The following is a 22406-nucleotide window of genomic DNA, read 5'->3' as shown; positions in this document are numbered from 1 at the left end:
ATTTCTGTTTAAGCATTTATATTAGAGGTGTTCTTAATTGTTTTTATTAAAGAAGCCTTTCTGCTCCCAAATGCATCCCTCAATAAAGAGCAGTTGCAGAAGGAATTGGTTTGACCTCTGCATCCTTAATTGCTTTTTGCTCTGTATTGCTCTGAAAACGAATGTTGCTATTGTGTAAATTACTGCATTGGTGGGAAAAAGAGCTCATGAGATCAGGTGTGTAGTTTCTGGCAGGAAAATAGGTTTCTTAAATGAAAAGCAGTGTCTACCTGTCTATAACCAGAGTCTGGGTCAGTCTGAAAACCCCAAATGATAATGACCTCATTTTGTGCTTCTGAGCAGCTCCATGCAGTTACTGTTTTGTTTTGTTGTTTTTTGTGGCTAAGGGCAGATTTAATCTGAAATCTACTCTAAGGTTCTTTCAGATGCTGGAAGGGGATGCTCAGACATCAGAGAATACAGCTCAGTCCCCTTGTACCTGGCCTCAGAGTGTGGCACAGCACCCAACTGCTGTGCTGTGGGCTGGACCATGAGGCTTTCTCCACCTCTACTTGTGGAAGAAGCTGAAAGGAAGGAACAGATGGAAAAAATAAGGAAACAAAAGTCCTATACCAAAAAATTCGGAGAAGAATTTGCTTTGGGGGTACTTTTGTTTGATTTTTATCACCATACTGGATTTCTCTAGGATAATAAATCACAGCAGGACCTTTAGCATAGTCATACTAGCTACACTTGTGATCCATTGCCTTGTAGAAGATCTTGTTAACAACTCTGACAAGCTGTGTATTAGTTGGAGATGGATGGCTTAAAATTCTTTACTGCATCTTCAGAAGGTGGCCTTTCTAAATAGCTCCAGCCTGGCCTCTTGACAGGGTCACTTCCTTGGCAGCCATCACAGAGCTGATGGCATCCTCTCTAGATAACTGATGGTGACAAACAGAAGTGATGTAATCCTGCTTCAAGGCCAGGTTGCATCCTTACTTTGAGTAATCTGCTCTAGTGGAAAGTATCCCTGCCCATAGCAGGGGAGTTGGAACTAGACGATGTTTAAGGCCTCTTCCAACCCCAATCGTTGTATGAGTCTACCTCACCTATTCTAGTTAAATACCATAGGAACTGTGGGTTTGTGTGCTGTGGATCTCAGCTGTGCTTCAGTCTCTGTAGCACAGCTTATCTCATTCCTTCCAAACTCCTGGTTCAGTCCCTCTAATGTTTCTGAGGTGCTGAGTTACCCCATTGCTGCTGGTGTGTCTGGCATGTTGTGTGAGGGGACATTTGCAGGACCCTTGGCTTTCTGGAGGCAGGGCTCTGGATGGACAATCAATGCTTTTGCCTTGACCAGTCTCTGTCTCTGCTCTCCCCAGTCTATGGGCACAACGTGAAGAGCAGCAATGACTTCATTGGGAGGATTGTGATCGGGCAGTACTCCACAGGAGCCCCCGAGTCCAACCACTGGCGCCGGATGCTCAACGCGCACCGGACGGCCGTGGAGCAGTGGCACAGCCTGCGGTCCAGGGAGGAGTGTGACCGTGTCTCTCCGGCTTCCCTGGAGGTAACATGAGGTGGAGGACCAACAGCAGCCAACCCAGGCAGCCAAATGAGGAGAAAAAGCCCCACTGACCAAAACACCCCAACTCTCACCCTCCATGCACCCCACAGCAGCTCCGTTGGATTGAAGCAGCTGCCAGAACCCTGCTGGCCACGCTGACCTCTGTGAACCGTGTCCCATTGGGTTCTGACCATCCCCCTGGGACCACCAGTGGCCCAGCTGGCCGGACCCTTTGCTGCTCACACCCAGCACCACTCAGCTGTTTGCATCCTGCCTGGCAGAGCGTGTGGCCGAGCGGTATGGGCTGCACGTGGAGGTGCCGTGGGAAGCCCTGAGCGGGTGAAGGAGTTTGGAGTTGCCTCCACTGTCCTTGCAGTCCAAATCCGTGGCTCATCCTCTCAAGAGATATAAGTACCTGTGTGCTCTCGTTGGTGAACGTCGTATTTAGACTAGAATCTTTTTTCAAATGGTAGAACCTGTGGTGCAGTCGATCCTGGCTCCAGTGTTGTCCTTGTCCTAGTTTCAGCAGAGCTAAGCTGCTGTTAGTCTGTCTGCCTGCGTGTGTGTGCCGGGGTGCCCGCGGCCGATGGTGCCAGAGCCGGTGTCGCCTCGGCGCTGAGACCTGCTGCTCCCTAGCAGTCTGTGTGTGCCCAGTAGATGCAGTGATGATATAGCAGAGTAAACGTTTCCAGTACCATTCGTGCCAGGCCAGCCAGCTCGTGTCTTTTCAACCCTGTGTCGTGCAAAAGAAACCTGCCCTGGGGACTTTTGTGGTTCCGAAGCCCCAAACCACAGGATTTTAATTCTTTCACAGACTGCAGTGGTTCTTTCTGTGTTGTGTGTGTGTTAAGCCAGGTAGTCCTTCAGGTCACCAAGTGAGCTTAGCTGTGGTCGACATGTCCTGTTGGTTGCTTCTGTACATTTTATTTTTCCACAGTGTGTTGTCTGGTATGATGATGCAGATTGTATATTTATTGAAAATAAAACTCTATTTAACTGTGGCATGTAGGCTGAGGTGGTGCTTGTTAGCAGAACTCATCTGTGTCTTGTGCTTCGTTGTTTATGGCTGTGGCATGAGAAAAGCCATAACGTTGGCACTTACCCACCCTGTGACTCTAGGAACATTTGGAAATGTCTTGCTGGAGATTGGTCAGGAGAGCAAGCCAGATGTGCTGGTCCCCAGCCAGAGCACACCCAACATGCTGTGGGTCACATGTGTCAGAGTCTCTGCACAGGGTGCTGGGTCTTGGCTTTTACAGGATTTGGCCTCCAATTGTTATTTTTTTACTGTTCTATCAGCATTGAGAATGTATAATGATTTGTATCTTGCTTACAGTCCATTCAAGAAATCGAAGGAAAAAGACATCCTGAAGAGGGCTGGGCCTGGCCCGTGCCTTTAGAGTCTTTTCCATGTGTTCATGTTGGAGATGGAAGCATCTGTTTTGTCTTCAGCAGTTCTGATCTGCGTGGGCTGAAAGCCTTGGGGTGTTATGAATGGGTCAGCTCTGCTGTCAGTGTTGCTGTGACCAAACAGAAGAGGTGGGGATGACCCTGGGTTCTGGCTGAATCCTGCTCCCTAGATCACCTGTGGAATTGCTGGGTGGTAGCCCACCTCCAGACCTGTGACCCACTCTTCCTCCTTGCACTCTGTGGTGCAGAGTCACCCCATGGCCATGCTGGTCCACAGGGGCCCCATCAGTTGCCTTGTTGAGATACAAACCAGCCTGCTCTCCATCCACCCTGGCCCCAGTCCCTTTTTGCTAGAAACAGGAGAGTTGCCTTGAGGAAAAAGAAGGTGGTGTTTGTGGCAGGGATGTGGGGCTGGCTGCTGCAGGAGGCTTTACCTTTGCTTGTGGTCTTTTGACCTTTAAAACTGGAAGGGCAGAGTGATGACAGTGCAGAGCTGGTACACTTTGGGGCAGTCATGTTGCTCTGTTGATCAAATGAAGCCCAGAAGCAAATCCCATTAGCTCCTGTGCTTTTAATAGTTTGATTTTTAAAAAGAAAACAATACATACATATACCTGTTCCACCTCTGGTTGTTGCTCCAGTTAGGGACAGGTGCAGGTGTGTCAGTCAATAGTCCTTGCTGCTGTCCAGAGTGTTTGTGCTCCAGCCTGAAGGTCTGTGTTGTACCTCTGATACCAGCATGCCTGCAGCACACCTTCACTCTGGGATTTGCTGAGGTTTACTCTGAGTCATGGGTGTTTCATTGCCTTCTAAGCTCAGAGCATCCCTGCACCTTCTCCATATGACAGCCAAGTCTGATATGGTGACCCTGCTATTTTGGAGGAGGGAATGCAACAAAATACAAGGAGGCTACAAGATTCTGCATCCAGAACCCATCTCTCAGTGGCTGGGAGAGAGTGGCAGTGTAGATGCCCTGCTCCCAAGCAGAGCACAGCATGGCCTTGGACAGAGGATGGCAAAAAAGGATCTTGGTGACCTCATCACTGAAACATCTCCCTGTGGCTGAGGGTAAACACAGGTAGGAGCTTCCCTTGTTGGTGTGGTTGTGCATGCTGTCTCCTGGTGAACACCTTCACTTCTTCCTGACACCTGCATGTGGCTCCCTGCTGCTTGCCAGCACAGCTGGTGTGTCATAGGAGCACAAAGTGATGAGGAGAGTGATTGCTGCAGGGCTGTCCATGGGCATCCACTTCTCCAGCATGTTGTGGGTGGTGGGTTTTGATTGTAACCAGCCTCTCTGCAAGGAGAAATTTCTACTCTGTCATGCAGCAAGGTCATATAAAAATCTCTGTTCTTTGGCTTCCTCCTGGTTTGTCTCATCAGTAAGTCACAGTGGTGAAGGAGCCCATGGGGTGCCCTGGGCAAATATGTGCTGCAGGAGGCCAATCTCTTTCTATAACTCAGAGGCTCAAATAAGGGGCTGTGATTTCAGCAGTCACTGCTATTGGCATCAACAGTTTTCCATGTGAGGTCTGTGGGCAGCATAAGATCTGGGCATTCACAGGGGCTGACCCGAGACCTGCCATGTGCTTTGATCAAGTTCTGGGGATGCAATGTTAACAGAAGGCCCTCTTGCCTGTTAGTCTGTCCTTGGAGCCATGAGGTATTCATTTCACAGGGAGGGGGATGTCATGTACATATGATGCCAATAACTGGAGAGGGAACCCTAAGGAAAGGTCAGAAAGCAGGATGAGAGCACACTGAGGAGCTGCTGACTTGGAAGAAAATCAGAAAATGGTGTGGGGAGGGAGGGGAGCAGAGCAGAAAGGCTGAATAAATGGGACATGGCTGTGCTCCCAGGACTGCATCCAGCAGGTAAAACACATCTCATGTTTTGTGGAATCAGAAGACAACACAAAGTACAGCTGCAGCTCCAGCTGGCTCTGTGTGCATGATGTGCATGTACTTTCCCAGGGAGCAAAGCTGGTGCCCAGCTGCTGTGCTGGGCAAGGAACTGCCAGCTCGAGGGCAGTGCAGAAGACTTGGGGGTCCTGCCTCCACTGAGGGGATGCTCCATGCTCCTGCACTGGACCTTTAGTTAGAAACAGGATTATAGCTATTTTGGATCTCTGTTTTCTCTGTGTCTCTGCTCCCTCTTGAAGCATGCATGTTTATGCTTTAAAAGCAGATTATTCTCGGAGTTTTATGGAAGTTTGCTGAGAGTTGCTCATAACACCAGCTGTATCTGGTGCAGCAGCTCAAAAAAGGCTTTATACAAGAGCTGTAAACATCTGAAGTTTATTTCCAAAAAGTTTTTGAGAGAAGAGATGCTAGATACTGTTAATAATATTGACTGCTGCCCGCTGCTAAAGGCTTTCCGCTGTTCTAGCACTGCACGGACCTGGCAAGCACAAAATGGGGCAGTAATGAGTTAAACCCCACTGCACAAAGCCTTCACGAGACAGTGCTCCCCTGCAGCCCAGGGCACCTCTCCGCCAGCTCCCCGCAGGCACAGCCTGCCTTACCCAGCTGCCCTGCTGCACCTTCCCCTGCTTTACCACCTTACCACAACCGTTGCCTTCCAGCTGCCCCCTGTTTGAAGGTATCATGGATTTAGTTGCAGATTCAACTCAATCCATGACAGAAGGGCTGCTGCCCTTCCACAGCAAGCAGAAGGGGCACGTTTTTCAGGTACCCCAAGGTGAAGGTCTGCCCCGAGTTCCCCTCAGTACCTGGTCACTGATGCCTACCGGCATCTCTGTGGGGTAAAGCATCATCACAGCTTAGCAGTGCTAAACTGGAGATTCAACCGTTGTGTCTCAGGAAACAACTGGTGGGTAGATAAAGGATCTTTTTGCTTGCCTGTAGCTTCCAATGTGTGCCAAAAACTGAGAGACGTACAGCTTGAGCCAGGCTGCAGGCTCAGGTCTGGGCTCAGGGATGTACCGAGCCTGCCCGGGCTCATCCAGCGGTGGGTGGGAGGCGGGTGTCCTGGAAGAGCTGCTGCTTTGGGGGGAGGGAGTAGCACCGCGCCTATATTCACCTCCTCCTCCACAGCCTCCCTGGCACAGCTGGGAGGTCCCGGACTGAGCAGTGACCCCTGCAACCGGAGCCGGGCGAGCCCTCGTCCTGCGGCCCTGGCGATGGGCAGCGGCTGGGACGTGTGCGCGCTGCTCACCGCCGCGCTGCTCGCCGCCCAGGCTTTCCCCCAGACAAACATAAAGATCAGCCAAGGTGAGTGCAAAGCGCCGGTTGTGCCCTGGGGAAGCAGTAGCCTTGAATCGTGCTGGCTCCAGCCGGGAGCGGAGCGTGGGTCCCTCCTGCAGGGTCAGCAGCCGGCGTCCCGTGCTCTCCAGCTGCTCCAGCAATCTCGGATTCCACTTGAAATCAACTTCTTCACTGCGGGCTTGTGCAGGAGCAGCCCTGCGCTCTCTCTCCCGGGCTGTCGAAGCTGTCTCTGGGCTGGCTTTGTTTCTGTGTTTAGGAAGCTGCGCTTTCGCCTTCGTCAGCCTGTACCTGTGTCACTCCTGCCGTCCCTACTGCGAGTCCAGCGTGGACGGCGGTGGGGACAAATAACGGCGTGGGGGCACACGTTGGTTGCAACCACACAGGACAGGCTGGGGCAACTACCGGGGCTGCCTGTTTATTTACTCACACTTAATGCATTTGAAAGGTGGCTACAAATAGAGCATTCCCCTAATTTTCCTTCTTCCCCCCTCCCCGAGCTGTTGGCGCTGGTGACAGCTATGTCACTTAAGTTTCTTGCAAACTTTTTTTGTGGGGCTGGTGCAAGTGAGAGTTGCTGCTATGAGTTTGTTCATGCTCCATGAGGGGCTCCTTCAGTGCTGTTCAGTGAGTTCATGAGGGGAAAAAAAAAAAATCACTAGGAGCCCAGCTTTCCTGCCAGACACCTAATTTCTGGGAGCTTCACCAAAACTAATGAAGGAGGAAAAAATTCTGCAAGATAACTCCTATCTGTTCGTGCTGGCTGCAGGAGGGCTGCTGCTGCTGTCTGCTGTAGCCTCACAACTCCACACACACCTGGCTGATTTGAAGCTGTAAACCCAGCTTGGTTTTGTAGCAGGATTTTAAACCCAAAGCCCTCCATGGGAAAGCATGGTGCTTCTAATGTGCTTCAATTGGTGTTTAATATTTTACTTGTAAATTTGGAATAAGTGCCTTGAAAAACACTTCAGAATGTGTAAAAATACTGGCCAGTCATTAAATGAGCTTCATATGCATCAGTGGTCAAACATCCCTTCCAGCTCCATACATCCCTCAGAAATAAGGACCAAGCCCCCTCCCCTAATGTGCTAGTTTTGAAGGTGGATGCTAAACATGAGACTTTTTTTTTTTTTTTCTCTTAATGAAAGAGAAATACTGTAAATAACAGGAATGGAGGATTGTTTGTCTGTAGTGACTACAGTGTAAGAGTTCCTAAAGCCGTGGGTGACCTGAGCCATCCCAGCATCACACAGCAGCACTGGCTTAGCCCCTGCTACATGCTGCTGCCTATCAGACCCTGGTTTTAATGTTGCTTCTTTGTATTTATTCAATAAAGAGGATGTGGGCTGCTGGATGTGTTGAGGCTGTGATGGGATGGAGATTTGGTTCAGCTGGCACTTTGAACCCCCTAGCCTCACCATAAGCTGCTTTGGGGCTCTCCTGTCCCAGCCCTGTTGTCTTGCCCATTGCCTATAACTGCTCACTGCTCCAGCAGTGCCAACACAGGCTAAAGCCATGCTGCCAGCCGTCCTCATGGTCCTGACCTGGTAAGAGGTGACTTGGTGTTAGTGAGGGTGCTTGTTCTGAGCCTCAGCTCCTGCTGCCAGCAGGGCAGTGTTCTCCATCCCTCACTCAGCACTACAGCCCTCAGGTGGTACCAGCAGAGGGGCTCTGCCACGTAGCTCTGCCCTGGGAAAAGGACTCAGACTTCCACGTGGCAGGGATCTCCTCAGCTCTTCTCTGTTGGCATTAACTTCAGAGAAGCCTCTTGAGTGTTGATGGACACTTTCCAACCCAGCCACTTGCCAAGAGCTGAAGAGGTTCACTTGCCTTTTCAGGTCAAATGGCAGTATTAGCTTATCTATTTGCCAAGGAGGGTGTTTCAAGTCTGTGCCTTTCTTTGAGGTATCTCCTAACATCTCAGCTTTTTTGGAAAGCATCAGCTGTTGATGAAATGGAGCTCTTCAGCACTCTGTGGCAAGAAGATCATCTGCTGTCTAAAACCCTCTGATGGAGTGACAGTCTCCCAGGAGTCTTCCTTGCATGGAGATTTCCTGCCAGCCTTGTCCTAGCCCCACATTTCATAACTCGAATCTGTGGATTGCTGAAGGTGTGGAGCACAGCATCTTGGGATGAAGCTGTTCAGAAAAACCTGCTCTTTGCTGGGTGAGTCAGTGGGAGTCACACAGCTGATATTTTATCTTTTTCAGAAGCATCCTGGAATAAAAAAGCCCTGTGAAACTGGCTGGGAATTTCTCAGTTAATTAGTTCTGATAGGAATGTAGCCACTTGGGGAAGTGAAACTTTTTGGCAGAGCTGTGCCATTTTCTGCATGATTTTGACAAGTGATTTTCCTGATGGTTATGCAGTGGGGCTCAGCTAGTAAATGAATAAGAAGGCTCCAGTTCTGTTGGCACTGGCACAGATTCAGAGAGCACAAAACTTTCTCTCACCTGAAAATTCTTCTTTCCCAGGTTTTCTGAGTTAGTAGCAGCTCCTTGTTAGGAATCTTATCCTCTAGCAAGTCTGGACATCTTATGGTGGTGTTGCATTAAAACATGGCTCTGACCTTAAAATTGCTGCATTGTACAGAAGCAAAAGGAGGAAAGATTCTTCCCATTGTTCTTCACCAGGAATCTGGGGACAGATGGATGAAGTGATGTGGAGTTGGCAGGAGCCCCAACAGTAGTGGCTGTGCTGCTCCTGCCTTGTGCAGAGGACCTGATGTTGCTGGGTGACCTTTTGCTGGGATGCTTAAAAGAGAGGATCTGGTCGAAATAGCTCCAAAATGCTCCCCCTGCCCCATTCAGATCCAAATACTATCAGCAGCTGCTGGCTTGGGTTATGAGGTTTTCCTGCAGGGCCATGAGCAAGCTCCTATATTCACAACCAGTCATCCCATTTCTTGTGGCCTCTCTGATAAAAAGAGCACCTGAACACTTGAGATAAAGCAGCATCCCAAATTATTCCTGCCTGTAAAACCGGGAGCAATAGTTCTCTTCCAAAGAGACAGCCAAAGCCTCTGATCCTGACCTAACAGAAAAGATGCTAATTAAATGCTGACCTCCCGTATTTTCCTTTTCAGTGTATTTAACCTTAAATTCCTCCAGGCACCTCTGGTTCACTGAAGCTCATCAAATCAATGCTACCTAATGGGAAGCAGCATGGAATAACAAAGAAGGACTGTCTCCATCTCTGGCTCAGTTTTGGCTACTCTGATTTTCACAGGCAGTCGGGGTGCTGACGGACCTGGCTTGGAGCCAAGGCACTGGGACGCCACCGCTATTAGCACTTGGAGCAAAGGGCCCCATTTGCTGGGGATGCTGCTGGGTTAAGCTCTGTGAATTTTGCCACTGTGCTGCTAGAGGTGAAGAGTTCGTTGCAGGGATTTCACAGCCTCTACTATAAAATCCCTGCTGAGGAGCTGATGGTGCCTCTCTGCCACAGACCCCTGGGGTGTCCTCAGCAGGAGGGCACAGCAACCTGGTGTCACCACAAGCTGGGGCCAGGTCCTAGCCCTGTGCTGAAGTGGGGGACATCCCTAATCCATGACCTGGCAGTGAAGCTAAAGCTTTGTCCTGTGTTTGACCCTCTGCTTCATTTTTTGGGGGAAGAGGGACTCCTGGCCAACATCACAGTAGAAGGGCTTGGTTGCAGGTGTGACAGGAGGCACCCAGGGGCTGGCTGGTGGCTGTTTGTAAAATGCTCAGAGCTCCCCATGTGGAAAGAGCTGATGGATTATGAAATTATCACCCACAGCTGCCAGCACTGGCATGGGTAAGGATTCTGCTCCTTGAACATTCCTGCAGCTGCCTTGAATTCACCTCACCTCCCATGCTGCTGTCACCACTGCCATGACCCAGATGGCTGCTGGCAGGGTTTTGCCCTCCCCACCCTTGGGAAAAGCCATGTCCACCAGCCCCTCAATACCAGAGGCCCTGTATCACCACCCTGACCTCTCTGGGCTTGAGCCTGTTACCTGCTTGGATAGTTTCATGGCATCTGGTGTCTCCTGTAACATCTTGCTACCCTCTGTTCTGGTATCAGCCCTGACACCAGGTTAGGACCCCACAGGGCTGTGAGAAGTGGCTTTGGGGGGAGCTGGAGGTTCCCCAAGGCTCAAAACTAGCAGCTGAGAAAGTTAAGCTTATGTGCCACAAGACTTGGGGGTCACACACACGTTAGTGCTGGAGCCTGCTGCGTCCTCTCTGTACGTGACATGGAGGAGCCAGAGGGATGTGTTAACCTGCCCCAGTGTTTGCACAGCGGCAACTACAAAGGCTCCAGAAAAGTGTCCTGCCCCCACAATGGCCTCTTTTGGGGTGACTTCCCTGCTGTGAGAAGTGGTGAGGGAGGAGGCACATCGCCATGGGCCCCAGCTCTTATCTGGTAGCAGGAGGCAGATAGGCCAGCACCGCTCCTGGCTATTTATGGGCTGAAATCCAAAGTGTGAGTACGTGCACCCCTGGGGACACAGGGACAGCCAGGGGGCTTGGCTGGAGGGAGGAGGTGTGTGCTGGCCTTGCCCAGGGTGGGAGCAGAAGGGTAGAGTGCAGACCTGACCCTGCAGCCCCTAGCTGTCACCTCCTGTCCCAGCATGGCAGCTCTGGTGATGCCAATATTGGCGGGAGGAGTCCTTATCACAGCTTCCACAGAAGTAAAAATTAGAGCCTTCATTTGATGCACTCTCTGCCTAAAAGGATGTGAAACTGGCTTGAAAGGCCCCTCCTGAGAAAGCCATAATTTTTTGCAAAATTTGTTTTGGTTTCTGCAAACTTTTGCAAAGCTTCTACGCCCCCTGGTTTGTCCAGGCATGGTTTTGGTGGTCATTAGCCTGGGTGTGAGGTGTGGGGAGCAGGGCTGGGCGCTGCTGCCTCCACTATCTGCTTGGCTGTCCAGCAGTGCTGCTTCCCCCTCAGCTGCTGGATGTCCTCTGCTCTGCCTGCAGCCATGCCAGAGCCTGTCCACGCCTACTCCTGCCCACTCTTCTGGACTGAGTATGAAGGGCATTGCTACCGGTACTTCCCCATCAACAAAACCTGGGCTGAAGCTGACCTCTATTGTGCAGAGTTCTCTATTGGCATCAGATCAGCCAAGCTGGCTTCCATCCACAGGTGAGGGACACAGAAACTTGTTATCCCACCCTGGCATAGCCTGGGGAAGAAGGAAATGCAAATGAAGTCCCATCCCCACAGCAGAATCTCTGTAGCAGCTGCAGGCTTGTGTCCCAGTCTGAGCATCCCTCTGCAGCCATGACTGGGTCAAGCCTGATGCAGTGGGCACACAAAGGCAATGTAAAAAATGCCTTTTCCTGGGCTGGTAGGAAAACTGCCATAGTAGTCCCCAGGTTCCCCAAACCTGCATTCTTTTACTCTTGGAAAAGGAGTAGAAATACAAGATGGCTACATGAGTTTTCCCTTCCATTCCCTCTCCCCTAGCTCTTGCCCACCCCATGCAACTCTTGCACAGCAAATAATCAACAGCAAGTAGAAGAGGGAGATCCATCTGTCCCTGTGGTCAGGCAAATACTTAGGGGCACGTCTGACCATTGGCCTCACATCACCTCAGTGGCTCTGTGCTGCTCTGTTTGCCAGCTGGGAAGAAAATGTCTTCGTGTACGACCTGGTGAACAGCCGCGTGCCTGGCATCCCCACCGACATCTGGACAGGGCTCAACGACCTGCGGCAGGTGAGAGCTCCCCGTGGTCCTGTGGGAAAGGGCTTTGGAAAGTTCCCTTCCTTGGGTTTTCCCCTGGAAAGCCACTTAGGCTGCTGCTTTTCTCTGTATAGCCCCATTAATCAGCTGATGGTGTAGGCTCTGTTGTGCAGCACTTGGGGGAAAGTTGTTTTTTCATCCCCTCCACTCTGCTTATAGAAGGAAAGCATTTCTATAATTAATTAACAATTGCTAATTATTCACATGATCTTTTAATAATGGATAACAGGAAGGGGATTGCACTGCTGGTCCAGCAAGAGCAAATAAACTGGAAATGTTTTCAGTGTCAAAAATATTTCTTGTAATATGCTGCATCGTTTCCAAGCTGACATGTTGGCAATATACGGTCTAATATGTAACAGAATATTACTGTTATATTAGTAATATACTAATACATTGCTAATATAATATTAGTAATGATACTAATTACTAGAGAGTGGTCCCATATCAGCGATTTTTTTGTAGATGTTGGGAAAGGAATGGATAGGAGAAGGGACACAGAATTGTGTGGATGTGTTGAAAAAAGATGAGAATTTAATTTCTGGGTTTTCCCTGGTGGAAAAGCTGTGAATGGTGGCACTTTCCAGGGTAAGTTTTCAGTTGTTGAGTTGGTGACAGTCTCTCCCCGTCTCCCTGGGCTGTGTGGCACTTGAGGTGGGGCCACGGACAAGGGTGTGCATGGGAGAGGGGTGCCTGCTGCAATCGCAGCTCTGCCATCACGGCCGTTCTCCACTCACCCCACGCCAGGAGGGTCACTTCGAGTGGACAGATGGCTCCTCCTATGACTACCACTACTGGGACGGCAGCCAGCCCGACGACGGGATCCACTCGATTCCCGAGGAGGAGGACTGCGTGCAGATCTGGTACAGGCACAGCAGCGGTGAGTGCCGCCGGGCGGCGAGGGCAACCTTAACGCTCGTTTGCATGTCAATAAATGCCATCCACCGCGGCTCAGGCCTTTCGGAGGGGGTTGGCAGGCTGAGGATACGCGTTTGATTTTTTTTTTTTTTTAATTTTATTATTATTATAGAGAAGGGATGCTTTTTCTCCTTCACCACGTAGATACACAGACACTCACTTTCTCTCTGCTCACAGCCCCTCTCCCTCTCCCGGATGGGAGCATCACTGAATCGCTGCATTTAGCCAAAGGTCAAAGCTTCAAAGCTTCCCATTTCCCCTCCCACACACAGCCTGTAGAATCACTCCTCAGCCTGCCAGCTTTCCCCTCCCTTGCTCAGGCCAGGGACACCTCACCAAAACGGGCCAAGACCCTGCTCATTCAAAAACCCCACTCCACACCAATCAGGTGTACCCAGCCTGTGGACATAATTAAATGTCCCATCCACCTGTGACCTGGTGATATTTTGTGCTTTATGGGACTGTGTTTGTAGATACCTCCCTGCTCCCACATTCAGGCTGAGGAGAGGTGTCCTTGCCAGCATCACTGGGATGGGGATACTGGGAAGGGGCATGGTTGGGAGCAGCCTGAGGACATCCAGGGAAAGCCCCCTATAATGGCAGGAGGTCCCAGTCCCAAGGGCAGAGCATGGTTTCTTTCTGGCACCTTTTTTTTTTGGCTAACACCGTGGGGTTTTTTTGGGGGGGTAGCGCTGCGCTCCTGGAATGACAACGCCTGTGGCAGAGCCTTCCCTTTCGTCTGCAAGATCCCCTCGCTGGCCCTGGACTGAGGCTGCTGGCTCTGCCTCCACCCCTTGCATTTTGGGTCACCTCTCTAGCTGTGCCAGGGAAGAACAGCCAGGACATGGCATGGGTGATGAGATCCACGGAGCTGCTCAACCAGCCTCTAGCTGCAAAACTATCCCTGGCAGTGCCATGGGGATGGCTGCAGCACTCAACCTCCTCATGGGCAAATGGTGCTGGGAGCTGTGTTAAACAGTGAAGGAGCTTCCAAGCCTGCCTTTGAGTGTCAGATCTGCTATCTCAGTGCATTAGAGGTAACCCATGATTTTACCAATACACTGAAGTGCTAGCACCAAAAAATAGCCGTGCGTAGGAAATTGTTTTGCCCGTTGACGTGTGAAAAGTGGAGGAAAAGTGTGATTTTCTGTTAAGTTATACAAAATGCCTCTTGTGTGTTACTTTTCTCTCTGTTGAAATAAACAGTGAACAGCAGGTGGAGGCTCCTCTGTCTTACTAGCACTCGAGCAGCAGCAAATCCTGGTGACAAGGGGTCTTGTGTGAAAGGATCTGGTTTTAGGTTTTAGGAAGAGGGAAGAGCTTGTAGCTTTTGATGCAGCCCTGTTTTCTAGTTGAGATGATGCTCTTTCCTGAGGCCATTGCTGATGTCTTCCTGTTCTGCACTGGCACCAGAGAGATACTTTTTATCTTCCAGGTAAATAATTTTTGTGGAAGTGCATCTGGTCATGGCAGCTGCAGGGTGCCTCCTTTGAGTTGCTTGGCAGGGAGATGGGTCCCTGCTCCTTGCATGTAGGTGAATTTGCAGGGCTTGGGTGCTAGTGGGGCTGTGGTAGTGCTGGGGCCCAACAGAAGGCCTGTGATGTCAAGGCAAAACCATGCTTCTCCTTCAGGGCACATGACTGCAAGGGTACTACTGGACCCAGTCAAATGCAATAAATCCAGAGCTCCCTGGAAAGCCTCTGTGCTGTGTCCTTTAGTCCCCCACAGGTCTGTGGCATACAGGTGGCTTTGCAAGAAGCCCCATGCAGAGGAGGCTGCCTCCCCCTCTGGCCCCTTTCCCTCTCTTGGGAGTGGGGGTGTCCCTTTTGTCCCTGCATTAGCATAAGCCCCAGGTTCTCACAGCACCAAAGCAGCTGGGATGGTCCTGAGCTGCCCCTTCTCAGCCACTGTTTGCAAAGATGAGTAAAGGCACCTTCATAAAATTGTCTGGTCTCCCTTGATGGCACTGTCTTAGAAACATAACATTTCATAACTGAGGCTTCCTAGATTAATTGCCCTGGCTATAATGAGGCAAATAACTGAGGCTGTGCTGGCAACTCCTAACTGCTTCCTTGGGCGTCAGCACAGCTTTAGGCTGTTTCCATTTGGAGAGAAACTGTAAATGGTGGTGTTGTCACTGGAACATGTGTGGAGCAGGTTTCTAAAATAAGGAAATATAGTCATCCCTGATCATGTATTTTCTATGTTTATGTAAGCAGCATTTTATTATACACCATATATGAATGCATAATGCATCCAAATGTTTACTGGATTATCCATCTCCACACAGTGTCCAGATTCTTACATGGAAAGCAAGCAGTGTGCATTGTTTCCACTCCTGGGTAGGAGACAGCATTGAAGATGATTTCTTGAGGCTTTGGATTCATCTGAAGGTGTGGAATTACATAGAGATGTTAAGAGTACATAAAGAAACTACTTGGATCTAACAAGCTAACAACTGCAGGCGTGCAGGCACTGATCTGTGACAGGAAAAGGACTTGAGGAATGGTTTTGGTGGCTGCCCTCCTCGAGGTCACCTGTGAACAGGCCCTGTGCCCTCTGCAGGACAGCAGGGATCTGTGATCTGCCTGGCATGGGACATGTCTGACCGACTCCTGGTTCCAAGTGCTTGCTGCAGCGTGGTGCTATCTCTGGGGTGGAGATCTGCCATCCACAGGGAACAGGATCCAGCACACCTTGCAGAACCCACCTCGGGCTTGGCCATGCCCAGAGGGGAGGCTTAGCATGCTGGAGGGGCAGCTGGAGAGCCAGGTGGTGCTGCCACATGCTGTCAAGCTCTACTCCAGGCTGCCTCTCCCTGGTTTCTTCTCCCTTTTCCTCCCATGCCTCCCCATTCAGAGGAGCTGGGAGTTCGTCTGGGCCAGAGCTTGGTATGTCTGGAGCCAAAACCTTTTTTTTTTTAATTTTCCTTTTTTTTTTTTTTTCCCCCTGGAAGTGACATGCAATATCTCAAAAGAAAGGTTAAAACCTTCCCTTGGGAAAGTGTTTGAAGCCTTGGGCCCTACTGTGGCTAAAAATATTGCTAATAGGGAAGTCTATGAAAGCTGTCAGCTACAATTAACATCTTCATTTCCAGGTAAAAAGAACCCAACAGGCATGACCTGAAAGTCAGGACCAAAGTTATTAGGGGCTTTGTTTTGCATCCCTCCCAATTTCCCACCAAGGCTCCAGGGTCCTTCCTTAAAAAACAGCCCTCTTTCCTCCCTACTATCTTCAGTTTCAGAGTCATCAAATAAAATTCAGGAAGCATCAGACATTTTCACCTTCTTAAGGAGTTTCTCCTGGATCTGATGAGGTCAGTACTCCACGGAAGATGGGAAGTGCCCTTCCTCTCAGCATGGGTAGTCCCAGGTTTTGGGTGGCCAGAAAAACCTCCAGATTTTCAGGCTGAACTCTTTTGATTTTATTTTTCTGCACTCTTTGTCCCATAACCCCTAACTCCCCTGTTACCTTGAATTTCTCTGTCCTGACTTGCCATATGATGCCAGCAGTGGAGACCCCAGCAGCAGCAGGGCTCTCCCACACCTCTCCTGCACATCACTTACAAGCAACCTGATGCTTGAAAGTCCTTTTATGTCACTGACTTTTTCAGGAGCTGAACATCTTCCTTTGTAGCTCATAAAAGTTGGAATAAGCTGTGAGTAGTGTGATATAGCCTAGAGGAGAACAAAGATAACTGTCTCTTGGTGGCAAATGCCTTTACCCTCCTATACCAAATTTCTTGGTCTGCAGAGACACTGTTGGCCTCAGGCAGAGAGTGGCCCTGGTACAGCAGGCAGGAGGGATGGCCCTGCTGGCACCATTTGCTTTTTGCTGCTTTTATTCCCCCCCCTACTGTTATAATTCTTTATTTCCTGAAATACCCTGCTGGATGTCCAGGGAGGGGAGCTTACTGGGGTGCACTGCTGCAGCTGGCTGGCAGCAGCCTGCTTTGGCACAGGCAGCCTGGTGAGGACTTTGCTCCCCAGTCTCTTATCTCCATTGCTCAGGCAGCTGGCTGGGCTGGGCTGGGTTGCCCTCTATTAATTCTTAAGATTTTTCCTCTTGAAAATTCCTGGGAGGGTGAGTGCTGCACAGCTGATTCTGAGCTTTTCCCTGTGCCTTGCCTTCCCCTGCCTTGCTTCCCTTGATTTTCATTGCCTGAGCTTTGGCACAGCTCCTGCCCCAGGGCAGGAATGCTTCAGAACTCTACTCTTGGACAGGGAACAAAAATATCTCAGGGCCAAAAAAAGGCTTCCAGCAGCTCAGTGAGTACATTAGAGGTATTTACTGGCTGTGGCAGTTAGGTCCATCACCAAAGAAGACAACAAAACTGTTTGATAAATGGTGTTACCTATCTGTGTGATGGTGTTTGCATTGGACCCCCCAGCTTTAGTGTGTCCCAAGTGTGTGGCAGGGAGAGAGGGAGCAGTGGGGCACAAGGAAGGCAAGAAGGATTTGTCCCTGTGCTGTGCAGGTCCCAGGAGATGTTGGCTTAACCAAGATGTTCCTCATGTTCTGTAGGGGGGGTTTCTCATTCCACTTTGCACCAGCTGCTCCCTGCTGCTGACAGGGAATGAGCAGGATCATGGGAGCCAGCAGGGACAAACCTGCTGGGAAATACATCTCCTCCTGGGCACATTTGAGCCTAGTGGTCCCTCAGACAGGCAGTGGCTCAGCTGACATGACACCAAGAGAAGTGGCAGAGGCATGATCAAAGGTGGATTTGTAAACTGCAAGCTGCTGGTGTGTGACAGCTCCTTAATCAACTGCAAAAGTTCAGTGAGACTTCAAGCAGCACCAGTGTCCCCTGGAGAAGCTTGTCACTACCGGGTGCCCTTCCAGCCTGGGACACCCTGGGACAGGGCTGCCTCAGCACACGGGCTGCGCACACCAGCACCAGGGCTCATTTTGCTATTGATTGATCCTTATTGGTGCCCCAAAAGCTTCCCCCCTCTTTTGTGGCTGTGGATTTCCAGGCTCCCTGTGAAAACTGTCTTGCTGGGAAGCGCTGGCCAAGGTTTAGCAGCCCCATCCTGCTTTGGCACAGGACTCTGCAGCACAGCCACCCACAAAGCATGGTGAAGGTTTTTCATGAGCAGGGGCTTGGTACTTGGCTGGAAACTTTCATTCCTGGGGGCTAATTGTCGGAGACGCTGCTGATCAGAAGTAAAGCACAGCGTGAACAGGAGCATGATCCCTGCTGTGGGCTCTGCTCATAAAACTCAATCAGTCAGCCCTGAAGGGCACAGAGCCCAAGTGCAGGTGGGTGAGAGAGAAACAACTGGCAGCTGGCACCCTGAGCTGCAGTCCCTGGAGCCAGTGAGCCAGAGTGGAGCTTTCTTGGGCAGGCTCCTCAGCAACACCTGCTTGCTGTCCCCAGATGAGGTCCCAGATGCCCTGCCCCTGCTGCATAGGCAAAATGTAGATGTATTTGGTAATCTGAAAAATAAAACCCCAAGAGTCTGGTTCATCTCTTGGGGTTACCATGGTGACTGGGTATTTGCTCTTTTGTATTTCTTGAAAATGATGTTGGGCTGTTGATTGCATGGTTTGTGAAGCTCTTTGTCAGGAGCCTGATAGATTGTGGTTTGTCAGGGCTGTGTGGCAGTGACTGGTGCTGTTATCTAGCAGCTTTCCAGGTGTGGGAATTTTGATGGAGTGTGGCATGTGTTACAACTGCATCCCTCCCACAGAAACCCAGTGTCACAGATCCTGGCTTAGGGAGTGTGTGCCTCCTCTGCTCATCCCCTCTGACAGCCATTTCTACTTGTGCAGTTGCTTGGGATAACAAAAAATCTGAGTGGCTTATGGGAGACCTTGCTAAGGACAGGACAGGTCAAGGCTAGCAGGAAAAGCTTTCTTCTTGTTCCTCTGTAGCATGAAGAGCACTCAGATAAAATACCCTCCTTTGGCTGTGTTCAGAAATCTACTGTGGGGTAGGAAGGTGAGGGGGTTTAACTTGAAGGTAGCCTCAGGAATCACCATTCCTGCATGACTGGGAGAGGAGGTGAGACCACATGGCTGGAGCCTTCCCTGGAGCAGCACCCACCAGACACAATGGGAGGGTTGTGGCCCCCCCATTGTGGTATATGGGAATAACCACCATCCTCTGCTTCTAGAGTGCATGAAGACTTGGAGACTTGGGAAAATGCCAGCTTAGATTAAGTGCTTACTAATTTTTGGTATTGCAAAGCCAGCACTTGCTGCAGAACCCTGGGGTAGAATGGTGCTGCAGAGCTGGCTTGGATTTTCAGAGGTGGCTGTTGAAGAGGACAGGGAAGAGGTTGCTTTGTTTTGTTTTGTTTTTTTTTTCATCCTGAAGACAAAATTAATTTTATTTGGATGCTGTTTGGACTCAATGGCCAAAAGTCTGTTGACCTACAATTCAGTGGCTGTTTGAGAGCTCAGCGTTCGTGGTCAAGTATTTGTTTAATGGCAAAAGTCCACTTGCCACTAATTCATCTTTTATCTCTTTGAGATGATTAAATTAGAAAGCAGAACACTGTGGCAGGTCTGTAGAAGTTGTTTTAGGCAGCTTTTCTGCAAGGGGATGTAACAAATTTGTGAGCTCCCAGTCCGCTTGGTGGTGCTGAGTGGAGCATGGGGGCTGCTGGACCTCATCCTCCTCATCCCAGCCAACCTCTTCCATCCTCCCACCACCAGCCATGGGTTGCACCCGGCAGAGTCTGAACATGAAGATCATGGGCAGAGAGAGGGGAAGGAAAAGGCAGAAGTGAGGATTAAAGCAATTAAATGTGGTATTTTGTCAGTGTGGAGGGCAGGTGCTCCCAGGAAGGGGCCATGGCCTTTGTTAATCTCCAAAGCATCATATGGAGTCATGCTCCCAAATAAATGCTGACTGCAAATGACAAAGGTATGAACCTGGCGTGGATAGTTACCTTCCTTTAGCTGGGCTGTGGAGGTGATTATAATTTGGTAAGAGCAATAATATTAACAGCTCTAATGAAATCTTAAATGCCAGCCTCTTTTTTTTTTTTTTTTTTTTTTCTGCATTGGCTCCATCCAGCAATCAGCTGCAGCTGCCTGGTGTGAGGAGGTGTCGCTGCACAGGATCCCTCTGATCCCTCATGGACCCTGGGCTCAGTTGGGATATCAGCATTACTGGTTACCCTGGGCCCCATAACCACACAGGTAGCAGAGTGGCCCCTGCTCTGGCAGTGACACAGGCAGGGCACCAAAACCTTTTGCTTGGATGACACATTTCTGGGTGCATCCTGCATCGACAGTAGATTCACTGCACATCGCCCTGCTCCCTGGGTGCTCTCTGCTGCAGGGATGTCCCCTGCAGGCATGACTGCCAGGGCAATAGCCATCAGGCTCCCAAAGCACCTTGGCACTGGTGAGTTTAGTCCCTTCAACCCTAGGTACCCCCACGGTGTGACTTTTGAGGAAGGAGTGATGTGATGTCCTCCCTTTCGGAAGGACTGGAGCGTGTGTGGGTGGAGGGTTAGGGTTAGGGATGGCTGCTTGCAGTTTCTTCCACTGCTCATTTGAGCAAACATCCACAGAAGGCACAAATGCCTGTCAGGGTGGGGTTCTTAGCTTTAAAATGCCAGTGCAGACTCTCAGTGCTCAGATAATTTGGCAGCCACAGCCACCACATCCCTGCTGGTGTTACTTTCTCCATTTCCCTGGTTTAAACTGGGCTAACCCCCCAAAAAAGCTGCTGTGTGGTTCCAATGCATTGCTCAGTGCAGTGAATGATCCATTTTTCTTCTTGGGTGAGTCATGGATCCTCCTCTGAAAGATCTCATTATTAACATGCCATTTGGGGCAGATGTTTGCATTTTCCAGCAGTGCAGGCAGCCTTCTCTGTGCTCACTAAGGGAACCTACACAATTAATGGCACATGCCAAATGGCTGCACCCTAAAGCAACAGATTTAGTATCTGTGCATTGTTAAGGGATAAGTTGCTTTTTTTCTTTTAATGGGCATTTTTAGATACACCATGCTTAACATTTTTTTCCTTATTAGAAATTTGTTTGGCACATGCTGTCTCTCCCTCTCTCCACTCTGGATTTCTGAGCAAGCATTGCCCATATGTTTTATGAGCCATTATGGGTTGTAGGGCATGAATCACAGCTTCCAGCACTCAAATGAGGCCATCCCCAGCTTGGATCTGGTCATTATCAACTATATATGACTGTTTAGGGTGATGGTATGGTGGTCAGACCTGCACTATGGGGTTAGGGTCAGGCTGGGAAGGTAACCCTGAAAGAGTGAAGTCAGACTTGGAGCATTTCTGGTCCTGCACAAGGTCTGGTCCAAAGTCAGTCAAAATCCCACGGACTTTCCTGGGGTTTGAGCCAAACTGCAAGGATGGAAGCGTCTCTCAGCTGGGTGGAAATCCAGCTACTGCCCCAGCTTCTTGGATTTTCGTAGCCTAGAATAGAAAATCCCACTTGGGTGGCAAATTGACCTCTATACAGGCCTCAAACCTTCACCAAGCCTTTTGAAGCCTGACTCTGGAGTGTTCTAGTTCTTGTGGATTATGGCAGTTTTGATGAAATCTGCTCAACTCCCTTGGTTTTCATGGGTCTGAGAAACCAAGCTTGGGGTGTGGAAGTCAGTGCTCAAGCTGAATTTCACTGTAAGCTTGATGTGTTTCCTCGTGTATCTGATTAAAGGCTGAGTTGGTTTATTTTTTTTTTTCTTGTTATCACCTCCAAGCAGCCCTGAAGGACCAGGAAAAAAAGGTAGGGCTGATTTGTTTTCCAATTCCTTTGCCATCATCCAAATTGTTATGTGAGCTGAATTTGGCCTGGTGGCATTAACTAATTCTGCAAGATAAGATAAAGTAAGATGCTATAGCTGGATGCTATGAAGAGCAGATGCAGGCAGGGTTGTCACAAGTACCTGCCCTGCACTTGCCAGACAGCAGCTTGTCTGGGCAGCTGAAAGCTGCTTCCCAGCAAGCACTTCCCAAGTGATGGGAATGTTAATGGCTTCTTCCTTTCATGCAAGGATTAGTTGCTGGTGAGAGACTGCTTTTCTGTCTGGAGTAAACCAAACAGGAGTGGTTTGGATAAGATACCACAGGTGAGAAATTGCAGCCAGAGGGCTGCAGCGGAGCAGGGATGGGAAAAAACAAACCTAAAAATTAAACCTGACTGAGAGCTTTCCAGAAGAGGGAGGAAAGTACATGGAAAATAAAAAGAATTGGACATGCTGCATGGGAAAATACCCAGAGTGAAAAATCCCTGTGAGACAGGGAGTACCAGTGAGCAAGCCCCAAAGGAGGCAGTGCAATTGTCAGTGTGGAACTGGTGACTGAAGAACAAAAGCAGTTTTCTCTTTAGGTTTCCAAACTGCCCTCGCAGCAGTTTCTGTTAGTTCAATGGTCCATCCCTGCTAGCTCATCTGGGGGAACTGGATTCTCTGCTAATGACAGATTTTTCATGGAGCCAAATTCTGCACTCATTTACTTCATGCCCTTTCAGTGATTTCTCTGGTGCTGCCCAGGGTGTAAAGAGCACAGGTCCTGTATGTCAGGCTGAGAAAGATCCCTGCTTTCATCATAAAATGCCTTCTGCAATATCAATGAGCAGTTTGAAAACAAAGCCTA

The 22406-nt window shown here is 49.8% G+C and overlaps 2 protein-coding genes across 2 annotated transcripts in view; both read left to right on the top strand.

Annotated features, from left to right (window-relative positions):
- Positions 1–1561, top strand: part of SYT17 (synaptotagmin 17) — a 36463-nt gene extending 34902 nt beyond the window's left edge. Inside the window, exon 8 of the mRNA XM_054391195.1 lies at positions 1365–1561. Coding sequence (XP_054247170.1) covers positions 1365–1561 — 197 coding nt within the window. The remainder of the gene's footprint in view (positions 1–1364) is intronic.
- A 4541-nt stretch (positions 1562–6102) lies between these two features.
- On the top strand, positions 6103–13587 carry CLEC19A (C-type lectin domain containing 19A). Its single transcript, XM_054391309.1, has 5 exons — positions 6103–6193; positions 11133–11298; positions 11779–11872; positions 12647–12779; positions 13508–13587. The coding sequence occupies exons 1-5, from the start codon at positions 6103–6105 to the stop codon at positions 13585–13587; spliced, it is 564 nt and encodes a 187-aa protein (XP_054247284.1).
- Positions 13588–22406: the final 8819 nt, after the last annotated feature.

The sequence above is a fragment of the Indicator indicator genome, chromosome 22 (assembly GCF_027791375.1).
Source record: "Indicator indicator isolate 239-I01 chromosome 22, UM_Iind_1.1, whole genome shotgun sequence".
NCBI lineage: Eukaryota > Metazoa > Chordata > Aves > Piciformes > Indicatoridae > Indicator > Indicator indicator.
Note: the sequence above shows the minus strand (reverse complement) of the source record. Positions and strands in the feature narration are given on the sequence as shown.